General features: G+C 36.6%; 1 protein-coding gene across 1 annotated transcript in view; it reads left to right on the forward strand.

Moving 5' to 3' along the window:
- LOC128652954 (interferon gamma receptor 2) overlaps nucleotides 1-14,455 on the forward strand; it is an 87,495-nt gene that overhangs the window by 66,573 nt on the left and 6,467 nt on the right. The window contains exons 5-6 of the mRNA XM_053705964.1: nucleotides 6,976-7,123; nucleotides 12,358-12,506. Of these exons, the coding sequence (XP_053561939.1) occupies nucleotides 6,976-7,123; nucleotides 12,358-12,506 (297 nt within the window). The remainder of the gene's footprint in view (nucleotides 1-6,975; nucleotides 7,124-12,357; nucleotides 12,507-14,455) is intronic.

Here is a 14,455-nt window from a genome sequence, read left to right on the forward strand (position 1 = left end):
CCCAATATATATGAGTGAGCTGAAGATAGTACTTTGTAGCAGATACGTTTGATACCGGTGTTGCAATTTAAATGAAGTGGAATGCTTCACCGAGAATTGCTTGACAAGCTAATAAAGAAATATTGCTAATAATTAGATTGTATTGATCCTATGATATACCTGTTAGGTTTAATGGAGGTCAGGTATTAGCTGAGCAACAGACTTTAGACTAAGTAATATAATCTAATAAGCAGAGTTCAGAAAGTCTGTTAATGAAGTTTAGTTTAAGAGAGGTAGAAATCACTAACTTTGAAGGCAGTCAGTTTCTGTATAAATGACAATACATAGAATGCAGAATAGGCTGCAATACCCAGAGATAGGATACAGCTCAAACCACCCCCCTGTATTCCTGGCCGGTAACAGGATACGCCGGCTTCAGGTGCCAGGGATGGCTGAGTGTTCCTGTAAAATCTCGTGCAGTCTATATCAAAGCGTAGGAGCAATATGATAATTATTATTAAAAACAAAAAGCCAAACATAGCAGTTTAAGCTAAAAGTAGCACACAAACGCGTTTCGGCCGAGTAGCAGCCTTTCTCAATGTGTTTTCTTAAAAATGACAAGCCGAGTGTGAAGCTGAACACGCTTTAAATAACCCAGTTCTGTGTCTCTAAGGCCAATGGGAGCGCAACTATTGTACACGCCCATCTTAGGGCCAATCATCAGTGCTGTACTGCTCAGGCACATTTCGATGATAGGTTATTCCGGAATGGCTGTGGATGCAATGTTAGTGCCCAATCAGGATTCACCTATATTTTATATGTTGTTCTGCGTTGCGCTGCATTGCATTGTTCTGCAAAATAAACTGGTAATATAGCAATTTGCTTACATCACTCATCTATATCTACTATACTAGCGTGCACCATTTAAAGAAATAATCTGTGTATACCGATATCGAGTACAAAGTGACAACAATTTTTTGAGTGATGGACTATGTTATCCCGTTTTACTCTCTATTACTTCTACTCGTTATCATATTGTTATCCCTGTTAGTAAAACGCATTATGGAGACCATATTTTAAAAAATCATTATTGTGAGTCAAACATAATATTATGAACTGTGATTCAGAGCGCTATTGACATGGACTCAATGTATACTATGGCTTTCATATATATAGCCAAGTTACAAGGTTTGTAATATACTGCTCATGTGGGACAGAATTACAATTATGAATTTCCATCGTTCAAACAAAGAAACCGATTTACCTAATACTGTTTAGATGGTGATCAGATAGTGTTTGTATTATCTTAAGATTAAAAGACATCACCTAAATGCACATTATTAGTGTGTACTATGTTATCAATATAGAGTATTTTGTTGTATTATAGGGCTAAGACAACTTCTATGTGCTTAGGTCAATTCTTTAAAAACTTAAGTGTAACTCTCATATATTCATATTTTATGGTTAATTTTAAGTTTGAAACCAAAACATAACATAATGAATGTCATACTAGTTCATGTATAATTCTTATCTCACTGATTATTAACATATATCGTTATGATCCAAAAATTGCATTTACTTCGGAATTCTGGGTGCACGTCTAGATAGAGATATTATATTGAAACTCTTACATATGTACACTATTATTTACAGAATTATTTACAGTTGTATCGAGTTTCACAGGAAGACCCAAAAATTATTATTCTCATTCATGCCCTGTGGCATCACACAATTCAAATTAAATATCCATTTTGCTTCCTTTTGGAGCAAAATTGTTTCTATATCTCCTCCACGAATGCCTGAACGTAGGCTTTCTAAACCCCAACATCTGAACGTATTAGTTTTGCCCTTATGATGGTATAGGAAATGTCTCGCCACACTTGTTATCTGTTTTCCATTTTTAGTATGTTTCTCAGCATTTCGAATATTGCTAAGATGTTCAGTCATCCTCTTTCCCATAGGTCTTGTGGTCATACCTACATATAATAAATTACAGCTGCAGGTTAAACAGTATATGACGTTTGGAGTTTTACAAGTTATGTGACTCTGGATGCTCCACCGTTTATTGAATCTATCCATCATTACTTTCTTTTTTACCATGTGTGTACATATTTTACAATTTCCACATGCTATCGAACCTTTATAAAGAGGGGGCTTTTTGGCATTTCTGTCAAAGTGGCTTTGAGTTAACTGGTCACTCAGGTTGCCTGCTCTTCTGTACGTGAATTGGGGCTTTGTAGGGATTATAGAATTTAACTGGTCATCAGATTGTAAAATATGCCAGTGTTTGCTTTGACTGGAATATGTTGAGATAAATCTCAAAGAATTGAGATTATCCTCTGACTTTTTGGGTTCTAGTAATTCCTGTCTATTCTCATTCATAGCTCGCTGATAGGCTCTCTTTAAGGATTTCCTTGAATACCCTCGTTGTAGCAATCTATCTCTTAGTTCATTTGCTGCTTTCTGGAATGCTTCAATAGATGAGCTATTCCTGCGAATCCTTAGGTATTCCCCTATTGGCAGGCTTTTTATTGTGTTTGGATGATGAAAGCTCTGCGCATGCAAAATATTATTTGTTGCTTTGGGTTTCCTAAAGGAATCTGTTTCTAAGTGGTCATTCCCTTTTTTGATAACTAGATCCAAATCATCCTATCAGAATCACAGCATACTAAATAAAACATAACTGCATGATAGAACTTAACTATTCATCTGTCCTCAGGAAACTAGGGAATGTAACAGAGGGAAAAAGATCATGCAAACTAAGGAAAAATTATTGGTGTCCAGGATAACACCTAGAGGCTTATGTGGATACGTAGTAGCGTTTAACCCACTCCAGATTTTGAGTGGACAAGGCAAAATAGGACCAGGATACAGATGTGGCTCCGTGGCACTCTTAGGTCCTGTATCTGTGTCAATGGGTAGGCGATAAAGTCCTGGGTGAAATAGCATAATGACCTGCGATCCTCATCTGGCAAAGTTAAGACCCACGCAGGTACCTTCTCCCACCCACAGCTTGGGGCCGCCCATGGTAAGGTAGTTTGTGACCCAGCGTTAGCTGCTCCTGTGAACAGCTTAATTTCAGAGTAGCTGTGAGAATATGTCCCGGTACTTAAGATCTCAGTGTGTGGTGGTGTACACACATCCCTACAGTATTTTGCGTAATAGATGCTTCGCCATCTCTCATAGAATGCTTTCTAGCTGACTCTGGGGGGGATTTACAAATTCCCCTGTTGCGGAGTTGCCCGTGAGGCTTGCGGTAGTTGTTTAGCCAGGTCCATTAATGCTAGCAAACTTTGCTTTAGATTGGTAAAATGGTTCTCTAAATGATGTAGTATCATATCCTCCCCCTTGTCCATGGGCTCCATATCCTTGGGAGATTAAGATAGATGTATATAAGCAGCCACCAGGAAGTATTACAAGGACTGTCACCTACTATTTTCTTTCAATAAATTTCGGCCCAGATGCCAGCGGAAAAAGGGGGAGGGAGGGTAAGGGGGAGTTCAGCAGCTCTGAACATGAAATGTAATATATTATTATTGAGCTAGGCAGGTACGGCAAAAATAAGAGCAGGAGAAGTCTGGTTGCAGGTCCAGATCTTTTCCTGTTGGCTTGTCAATCTGCAACTTGCTATGCGACGTTAGGGCTGAATATTCCGCTGTAGCAGGCAAGAAGAGGAGGCCTAAAATGGCGCTCGGTTTTTCAGTGGTTCAGAGCTGCTTCATACCGGAGCATTGCATCGGAACTTCCTCTCTTTAGTCTCCACCCCATGAGCTGGTTTAGGTACCACTTGATGAGGCGTTAAGATAGAACAAAAGTTGAGTATTTTCCTAAGAGACAATGACTTTTAATAACTTAATATCGAATTTGTATGGAGAGATCTGTGTGAAAGCGTCTGCTCCACTTGGCAGTTGGCTCCGCCCAAAATTGGATGTACCTTCTAAAAAGTTGGCCAATCAATTTATTGGACCTTTCTCCATCCAACGTGTCATCAGTGCAAATGTTGTTTTTACTCTTCCTGATGGTTACAAGGTTTATCCCTCTTTCCACGTCTCACTCTTAAAACCTTACATAAAGGAACTCAACCTAAATTGTATAAGGACACCATCTCCACCTATAATTGTTGATACCCACACTGAATATGAGATCAACAAGATTTTGGACTCTCGAATTAGACAGAAAAATTTAGACTATCTTATACATTGGCATGGGTATGGTCATGAGGAGGATTCTTGGGTTGTCCACACTGATGTTCATGCTCCCAAACTCATCTCGTCCTTCCACAAGCTTCATCCGCAGAAACCAAAAATTGAATCCTCGTAGATGATTTGTTAAGGGGAAGGTACTGTAATATACCTCTGTACCTTTAACTGCAACTCCCCGCTCTCTCCAGTTAAAGGTACCTCTGTACCTTTAACTGCAACTCCCCGCTCTCTCACTCATTGCTTGAATAATTTTGCTAATTGTAAGGCAACTTCCTAGCAAGTCCTCTCAAGCCTTCAGTAGTTCTGTGAAGTCTGCTACAACTACTTACCTTTCATGCTGAACCACTTCATCTCCCAGTCTGTTAGCTGTTCTGTCAGCTCTCTACAGCTTCTAAGCAGCCACACTGATTCTCATCAAGATACCACCTGTCAGCTGTTTTGTGAGCTCTGCATCAGACAAAAATCATCACCAGACTCAGCTCTCCTTATCCTCTCTTCTCATCAAAGCAGTAACCCAGAGACAACATTGCCTGACAAACTTACCAAGTATTTGCTGCATCTCCTCTCTGATAATACCGCATGTATACCCCTTCATATTCTTGTAAAGACTGCCTCATCTGCAAGTATTATACTGCTGCATTCTATGTATTGTCATTTATACAGAAACTGACTGCCTTCAAAGTTAGTGATTTCTACCTCTCTTAAACTAAACTTAATTAACAGACTTTATGAACTCTGCTTATTAGATTATATTACTTAGTCTAAAGTCTATTGCTCAGCTAATACCTGACCTCCATTAAACCTAACAGGTATATCATAGGATCAATACAATCTAATTATTAGCCATATTTCTTTATTAGATTGTCAAGGAATTCTCTGTGAAGCATTCCACTTCATTTAAATTGCAACACTGGTATCAAACTTATCTGCTACAAAGTTCTATCTTCAGCTCACTCATATATATTGGGCTGAATCTACTAAGTAGCTACATATTTCATATTATGTATTGGGCTATTGGGCTGAATCTACTAAATAGCTACATATCTCACTTTATATAATGGGCTGAATCTACTAAGTAGCTATATATCTCATATTATGTATTGGGCTATTTGGCTGTATCTATCTAAATAGCTACATATCTCACATTATATAATGGGCTGAATCTACTAAGTAGCAATATATCTCACATTAGAAGCCTTATATCTAACTAACTGAATTGATAATAGTAAGAATATTGCATGGTCATACCAGAATGCAGTGAGTGACACTCTGAGGCTATGAATCTGAGAGGGACCCACCAAGGGAGGACGATCCGAAAATATACAGTGTTACGATGTAGGTACTTAATAACACCTATATTTACTACTATTACCATACTTGTGACAAGGATCTCCTGTCTCACTATAGGACTCATGTTTTTTATGTGGCCGCTTCATTTTCTGCATATATTGTGTATTATTATTGTTTTTGTATTTTATTGTACCCTATTGTATCAATGCAATGTTTTCTGATCCCAGGACATACTTGAAAACCAGAGAAATCTCAATGTATCCTTCCTGGTAAAATATTTTATAAATAAATAAATAAGTCGTTTTGGGCCCTGGATTGAGTCTAAGTATTCAAAACCAATCCGACTAAATATCCAGGAACTTTCCACCTGACTTCTACCTTTGCGGTTTTTGTTTTAATTTATGAATGCATTTGTGTTTATGAGATTGTGATTTTATTGATTGTATTTTATGAAATGTTTTGATGTACTGTTTTTTTATTGTGTTTTTAAGGTCTTTATATTAAATTGTGATATATAATTTTCACACACTACGTGTTTGACATCATCTCATACTGATATTCATTACATGTCAGATACTACATAGACTAAGCTTTCTTAGCACCCAGGTACAGAGATCATTTGTGGTTTCACACACATATTAGCTCAGGTCCACAATCATACAAGCCATGTTTGAAGAGGCAGTTAGTTATGGCAGTTAGAAACAAGAGGCAGTAACAGGAGTTATGCTGCAATTCAGCCAGTATCCAACAATACGTTTACCTCCCTGCCGTATTCATATTAGCCTCTCTCCTGGATCCTGGTCATAAAGTGCTTAGTGCAGAAGAATTAGTCCCCATGGCTTGTGGCAAGTTAAAAACCAAGTGGTTGTGCTTCCAAGCTCCTCCGAAAAACAAACGTCCACCACCTATGTGCGTTTCACCCCCATTGGCTGTTTCTTAGTGCTTCATCAGGATGTTATTACATGCTATTCTGCTATATGTGTAGATCACTATGTCACATGGTTTAGGATGTTTGTAGTGTATCAATAATAGAGAACACTGTTTTTCGATTAGAACAATATGAATTAATAAAATTATAATTGTTGATACTTATTGAAGAGTGCTGAATTCCCTTACTTTTATACCTGTGAATATTGATCACTGGTATCTTTCTCTCTCTCTATATAATTATAATACTTCAATTAGGGTCTGCACCTTTTCTAATATATAAGTACTGTATCTAGATCTATATGATAAGGTCTGCTACACCTTTAACATATAGGAGGAATAATGTGCCTCCACTAGACATCCAGGGATTATTACTTAATAAATAAAACATTTTGAGAATATTGGAATGAGAATGCATTTAGCCATAAGATAACCCCACACAATTTGCTGACCTCTCTAAATCCTTCTGCCCTAGGCACAGACCTAGTTGGACTAAGCCAAAATAACCTCCTTTTCATACGGGGTATCACATAATGATCTACTCATTTGTTCAACTGTTTGTTTTTACTCTTCTTAGACAAACCTAGTGGGAAAGGCTACATATGTAACAATACCAAACCTGGAACCGGGAGTCTTGTACTGCGTGGAAGTGACACCTGAGTGTATTGACTGTTTAATTGTAGGACAAGTTAGTGATGCGGTGTGTGAAAGAACAGCCACTCCAGGTAATTATTATGGTACTACATTAGATCACTGGTTTGTCATTAGTATATAAGCAGTTAGAACTGTATTATACAAACTATATGATTTCATCAACAGATTTGACTTGTTTTGCATTCTAGAGACAATTCTATTTAAAAGCTTCTTAAGTATGTTTTTATTAAAAAAGGAAAAAAATGAATGAGCTCATGCACTCATCAAGCAATCACTGTGTAGCATAGTACCCTGCAGCCAGTTGGTGTGCAATGGACAAAATGCAATTTTCAGTTTTAAGGGACATAAAACTCAATTTTTTTCTTTCATGATTCACATAGAGCATGCAATTTTAAATAACGTTCCAATTTATTTATATTGCCTAATTTGTTTCACTCTCTTTGTATCCTTTGTTGAAACGTGTACCTAGGTAGGCTCAGAAGCTGCTGATTAGTTGTTGCACATATATGCCTATTAGTATATCTTCTAAAAGGTAACCAGCACTTGTGAATAAATGCGTACAAGCCTTAGGGTCCCTACATAGATCCATGTCAATTTAACAAAAAGTCAGATCTGGCACTAAGCCTGAAATGTAGTCTTTGTATTTGGCTTTGATCTACCCAATAAAGATTTTGGAAGTGAGAGGTGCTGCCTGGTCTGACATTTTGTTAACATATATGCCTCTTGTCATTGGATTTCAACTAGTTCCAGGAGTGTATTACTGCTTCTTCAAGGATAACATGAGAATTAAGCAAATTAGATAATATAAGTAAATTAGAAAGTTATTTAAAATTGTATTTTCTATCTTAATCATACATGTTCTATCTTAAAGGGACACTGAATCCAATTCTTTTTCGTAATTCAAATAGAGCATGCAATTTTAAGCAATTTTCTAATTAACTCCATTTATCAATTTTTCTTCATTCTCTTGCTATCTTTATTTGAAAAAGAAGGCATCTGAGCTTTTTTTTGTTCAGTACTCTGGACAGCACTTTTTTATTGGTGGATGAATTTATCCACCAATCAGCCAGTACAACTCAGGTTGTTCATCAAAAATGGGCCGGCATCTAAACTTACATTCTTGCATTTCAAATAAAGATACCAAGAGAATTAAGAACATTTGATAATAGGAGTAAATTAGAAAGTTGCTTAAAATTGCATGCTCTATCTGAATCACGAAAGAAAAAATTTGGGTTCAGTGTCCCTTTAATCATACATTACATGTCTACATGGCTTACTCAAAAACAAAATGTTTTATCATGTGCATCAAAGATCCAAAAATGCCAATGCCGAAAATATAGATCTTTGATAAAGGTAAAGGTGAAACGTGTGTATGGTTTCGCTACTGACGTCTCCCTGGGTGATTATTTTGCAATAAGATACAGTAAAGCAATGATCTACTTTATCTTTATTTCTGACATGGTATTGTTGGATCTTACTTGGGAATTAATAGGTTGAATCACCAGAGTGAGGATCTTACTTGGGAATGAATGGGTTTAATCATGGGAGTGAGGTAGTGACATTACATAATTGTCTCACTATTTATGAGTCTAGTTAATAGTCATTCATAGGAAGATTCTTAAGGAACTTTTTATAAATTCAAGCTTCTCACGTTAATATCAAATTATTATTACCTATTTTTATATTGGTATCAGGTGCCCATGTCTCTGTATTATACATAGGAACAAATTGTGGTGTTTCTTCTAGATATGTAAATGTTAACCCCTGAGGGAAGTGTGTATATATTTTTTATATTTTATTGGTTATGATATTTTATTTATAGGGACGCTTCCCTCTAAAACATTTTTGACTGATATAATAAGTAGAGATATGTGTAGGGAGCGCTAGAAGGCTAAAGTGATATAAAAAGGATTTTTCTTGCTAAAAAAAATACCTTTTTAAATCACTTTAGCCTTCTGGTGCTCCCAACACATAGCTCTATTCCACACTATTATTGTTTAGGGGGACTTGTGTCTCAATATATGTGTAGGCGCTGTAATAACCCTTCTGATATAGTATGTAGGCTATTTGGTACTTCTAATAAATTTCTGATTCTATCTCTGATTGGTGGTGGTACTAGACGGAACGTTTCACGATATACAGTATTCTCCCCATGACCTATTTAGTGGGTGCACCACCTGGCTGATTTTACTAACCACTCGGCTAAAACTATAGTCAATATTAAGCTAAAACATTAAAAAAAAAAGTATTGCACAAATTATCATTAAAACTTTTTTTTTTAATTCTGCAATTCATTTGTGCTTTGGATATCAGAAAATTATGTAATATTAGAAAATATTACTCTACCCACACCTGGCTGCTTCATAATTCTACTGGGCTGGCAACATTTTCTGTGGAGAACACTGATATATATTTCTTTGATTCAGCACAGGAACATCCGTTATCCTTTTCAGACATTTCAGAGAAAACTTGCCCAAAGTATTGTAGAATTTTTGGCATTTTTCCATCACTCTGTTTAAACAGAAATAAAGCCTTTATTTTATTTTTTTAATTTACAACAACCCAAGGTATTGATCTAGGCCCATATTGGTAAATTTGATGCACGTATTTGGCCGCTAAATACGATGTGGCTCCTGCTGTCTAAACTGACAGTGAGTACAGCAAAATATTCACCTCTACGTCAACACAGTATGCTGCACAAAATACTGTGTGTCGTAGTACCTACGTCCATTTGGTGCAAGGTGTTAAACACAAAAAACAAAAACATTTTAAGACATTTTTAATCATTGTATTAAAGTGCAACATAGACATTTCCTAAAGTGCATAAGTCCAGACTATATGTCTATTGCACTCTATTCAGATATTCAGAGCATTATGGATGTTATAGTGCCCTCCATACGCTTTAAAGAAAACCCCAACACTAATTTTGAAGAGTTTTATAAATTAAAGGGACACTCATGAAGTTCAGACTAAGGCCTCTATGTATCAAGCCGTCGACTTTCTTGCATTAAGCGGCACCAATACGCTCGCCTAAGATCGCCTAACATCGCCGCCGAGGACCTGAATACGTTCTCCAAAATTATCAAAAAAGCTGTCAAAAAGCCGCACACCAAGTTTGGGGCGATGAGCAGCGGACTGTTGATAACTAACAGTCATCGATCTCGCTGCTCTTCGGCTTTTTCACAGCTTTCTTGCTACCCTGTCACTAAACACCCACACTATACTATACGGTTTACCCCCTATGCAGCCGCTCCCGGAGCCCCCCGCAACTAAATAAAGTTATTAACCCCTAAACCGCCACTCACGGACCCCGCCGCAACTCTAATAAATGTATTAACCCCTAAACCGCCGCTCCCGGAGCCCACCACCACCTACATTATACTTATTAACCCCTAATCTGCCGCCCCCTATACCGCCGCCACCTACATAAAGTTATTAACCCCTATCCTGCCACTCCCGAACCCCACTGCAACTAAATAAATTGCTTAACCCTTAAACCGCCGCTCCCGGAGCCCACCGCCACCTACATTATATTTATTAACCCCTAATCTGCCCCCCCCACACCGCCGCAATTATAATAAACATATTAACCCCTAAACCTAAGTCTAACTCTAAACCTAACACCCACTAACTTAAATATAATTTAAATAAATCTAAATAAATATTTATATAATTAACTAAATTATTCCTATTTAAAACTAAATACTTACCTATAAAATAAACCCTAAACTAGCTACAATATAACTAATAATTACATTGTATCTAGCTTAGGGTTTATTTTTATTTTACAGGCAACTTTGTATTTATTTTAACTAGGTACAATAGTTATTAAATAGTTATTAACTATTTAATAACTTCCTAGTTAAAATAAAGACAAATTTACCTGTAAAATAAAACCTGAGTTACAATTACACCTAACACTACACTATAATTAAATAAATTCCCTAAATTAATTACAATTAAATAAAATTAAATAAAATTAACTAAAGTACAAAAAAAACAAATACTAAATTACAGAAAATATTAAAATAATTACAAGAATTTTAAACTAATTAAACCTAATCGAATCCCCCTTATAAAATAAAAAGCCCCCCAAAAATAATAAAAAGCCCTACCCTACACTAAATTACAAATAACCCTTAAAAGGACCTTTTGCGGGACATTGCCCCAAAGTAATCAGCTCTTTTACCTGTAAAAAAAAAATGACAATACCCCCCCAACATTAAAACCCACCACCCACACACCCAACCCTACTCTAAAACCCACGCAATTCCCCCTTAAAAAAACCTAACAATAACCCCCTGAAGATCACCCTACCTTGAGGCGTCTTCACCCAACCAGGCCGAGGTCCTAAATGAAGCCGGGCAGAAGTGGTCCTCCAGACGGGCAGAAGTCTTCATCCAGGCGGCATCTTCTATCTTCATCCATCCAGAGCGGAGCGGGTCCATCTTCAAAACATCCGATGCGGAGCATCCTTCCAGGCCGACGACTACCCGACGAATGAATATTCCTTTAAATGACGTCATCCAAGATGGCGTCCCTTGAATTCCGATTGGCTGATAGAATTCTATCAGCCAATCAGAATTAAGGTAGGAAAAATCCTATTGGCTGATGCAATCAGCCAATAGGATTGAAGTTCAATCCTATTGGCTGATCCAATCAGCCAATAGGATTGAGCTCGCATTCTATTGGCTGATTGGAACAGCCAATAGAATGCGAGCTCAATCCTATTGGCTGATTGCATCAGCCAATAGGATTTTTCCAACCTTAATTCCGATTGGCTGATAGAATTCTATCAGCCAATCGGAATTCAAGGGACGCCATCTTGGATGTATGTTACGTCACTATATTCTACTTTTGCCGGTCTGTAGGTTTGATAACTAAGGGGAATCAGGCTCGCCACAAATACGCTGCGGAATTCCAGCGTATTTGCGGTTGACGGCTTGATAACTAGAGGCCCATGTGTTATTGCATTGTCTTTTTATCAAGGAATTTTGATTATGCAAATTTAATGTATTAATCGGTTGTTTAAATCATGAACTAAGTTTGACTTTATGTAAATGTTACAAATCCAGTCTGTAAGCTGTTGTGCAGGTGACAAAACACAAGATACCTGAACTCCAGGTGTATTTTGCAGTGAATATATCCACATCTAGTACAATACCGCAAAGGTTTTGAGAAATCAATGTGGACACTTTGTTTTATGTGTGTTGGTATGATTTCAGGTAACTTTTTTATTATACAAGTAAAATAAATCTGTTCAAACAGTAGAGATTTAAACCTATTTTTAATAATTGTTTTTCAGATTGGACTACTGAACTGTGTCTTATAATTTTTGCAATCATCCTGCTTAGTGCTGCACTGGTATTTTTTTTTTTTATATACCCTCGTCGTGTCGTTATCAAGAAGTGGTTATATCAAGATACATTAAAAATACCCCATCACGTGGAGAAGGTGAGGATGCAGTTAAAATAAATGAAAATTATTTTATTTATGACAAATGCTCTCCTGTTCTCTAAAACTTTTGTTATTATATGACCACTGAAAAAGGTTAGTAGGTATTTTGACTTATCTAGCCGTGAAACCTCCAAAAATGTTATCATATAGTAAACGTTGTACCAAGGAGATGCAGAACTTGAAAAGAGTAAAGAGATTGGTACTTTTTTTTTCTAAATTGTAGTTGTAAAGTCTGTGTTCTCTGTATACCTTTTTAAAGTGACATGAAAAGAACAAACTGTACCACAATTATACAAGCCAAAGTGCTGATAAAATAAATATATATATTTATTAATAATAAATTCAAATGATTTGTTCTCAAATCTAATACATCAACATAAGACCAGATACATAGAATCAACATAAAATTAAAATAAGAGTATATCAACATAAATTCGTATATTTTTAAATATATAATGTAATTAGTACATCAACAAATCCAAAAGCAACCAATACAAGGTTGCAAAATAAAATCCTACTTTTCCTCAGACTAAACAGCTTGTAGACAAAACTGAAATGGATAGGTCTGTCAACGCCACCATGACTATGGGTCATACAGAGTGATGTTTCGGACATCTGGCCCTTAATCATACATAGCTAACAGCATATAGTATACCCTTATATAGGCACACCTACACAATAACAGCCAATTAGTGGCATAATAAAATCAATATATACATTATAATAGCTATAAATACAGATATGGTAACTCACAAACTGTTACAGGAATAGAGACAGGCCTAATTACTTATGTAAGCCATTTGGTTGCATGGCATTCAATTTAAGTATCCAGAATGTTTCCTTTTGAGGATCAATTATCTATCACCCTCCTATCTAGGGTATGGCACAGCATCAATCACTTGAAAACGGAGTTGGTTGATATTATGACCACATTGCAAAAAATCGGAGGATACTGGAGCCTCCTGATTATTATATCTGATATTGCTCTTATGTTGAATAATCCTATTGTGTACTCTATGGGTGGTCTTCCCAATATAGGCCCTCCCACATTGGCATTTCATCAGGTATATAGCATATTTAATATTACAGGTAAAATACCCTGTGATAGAAAATGTATTTCCCTTAGGAAAACAAGATAAATGCATTGTGATGGTTATGGACCATAATAACCATAGTGGTAAGATAATGAAGATTGTTAGGAAACATTGGTCTATATTAGAAAACTGTCATCCAGACATTGCAGAATCTAAAAGATGAACTTGTACACACGGATTTAGGCAGTGCAATAGGAGTCACTCAAAGTTTTTTAACAAGTAAAAATCAGGGCTGTTATCCATGTTTGGCTGTGGAAACTGTAATTCAATGATAAAGGGCTCTACATTTGCCCATCCACTTACAGGAAATACATTTTCTATTAGAGGGTACTTCAGGGGCCTGGCTAGCCAGTCATTTTATGGGTGTGGCTAGATGATGCATTTCTAGTATAGTTAGAGCAGTGGGTGGGGCTATCCAGAAAAAACATAATACAGTAAAGAGCACTGCAGATTCTGAATGGTGTAAATGCACTGCTCATGTGCTGAAGTGTTCACAGTGAAAAGATTATACTGTGGCTGAATAGCTCCAATTTTTACACTTTCATGTCCCATTAATGTTCATAATGCACTGTATAAAGTAATTCTAAAGATGTGCTGCTTTAAATCTTTTTTTTTGTACAAAGATAAAAGTAATACAATTTGTGCTGTATTTTTTTATCCTACAACACTGATTACAGTGTTCACATTCTCACAGAAACATTTGTCATAATAAAAAAAAAAAATCTTATTTTTAGGGGGCTTATATAGGGGTCGCAAGCAAGCATTTCAACCCAATACGGCTGCAGGTTCTCACAAGAGAACCTGCACGCCGTATTTAACAAGCAGCAGTCATCAGACCGCTGCTTCCGTAAT

The sequence above is a fragment of the Bombina bombina genome, chromosome 3 (assembly GCF_027579735.1).
Source record: "Bombina bombina isolate aBomBom1 chromosome 3, aBomBom1.pri, whole genome shotgun sequence".
Classification (NCBI taxonomy): Eukaryota; Metazoa; Chordata; class Amphibia; order Anura; family Bombinatoridae; genus Bombina; species Bombina bombina.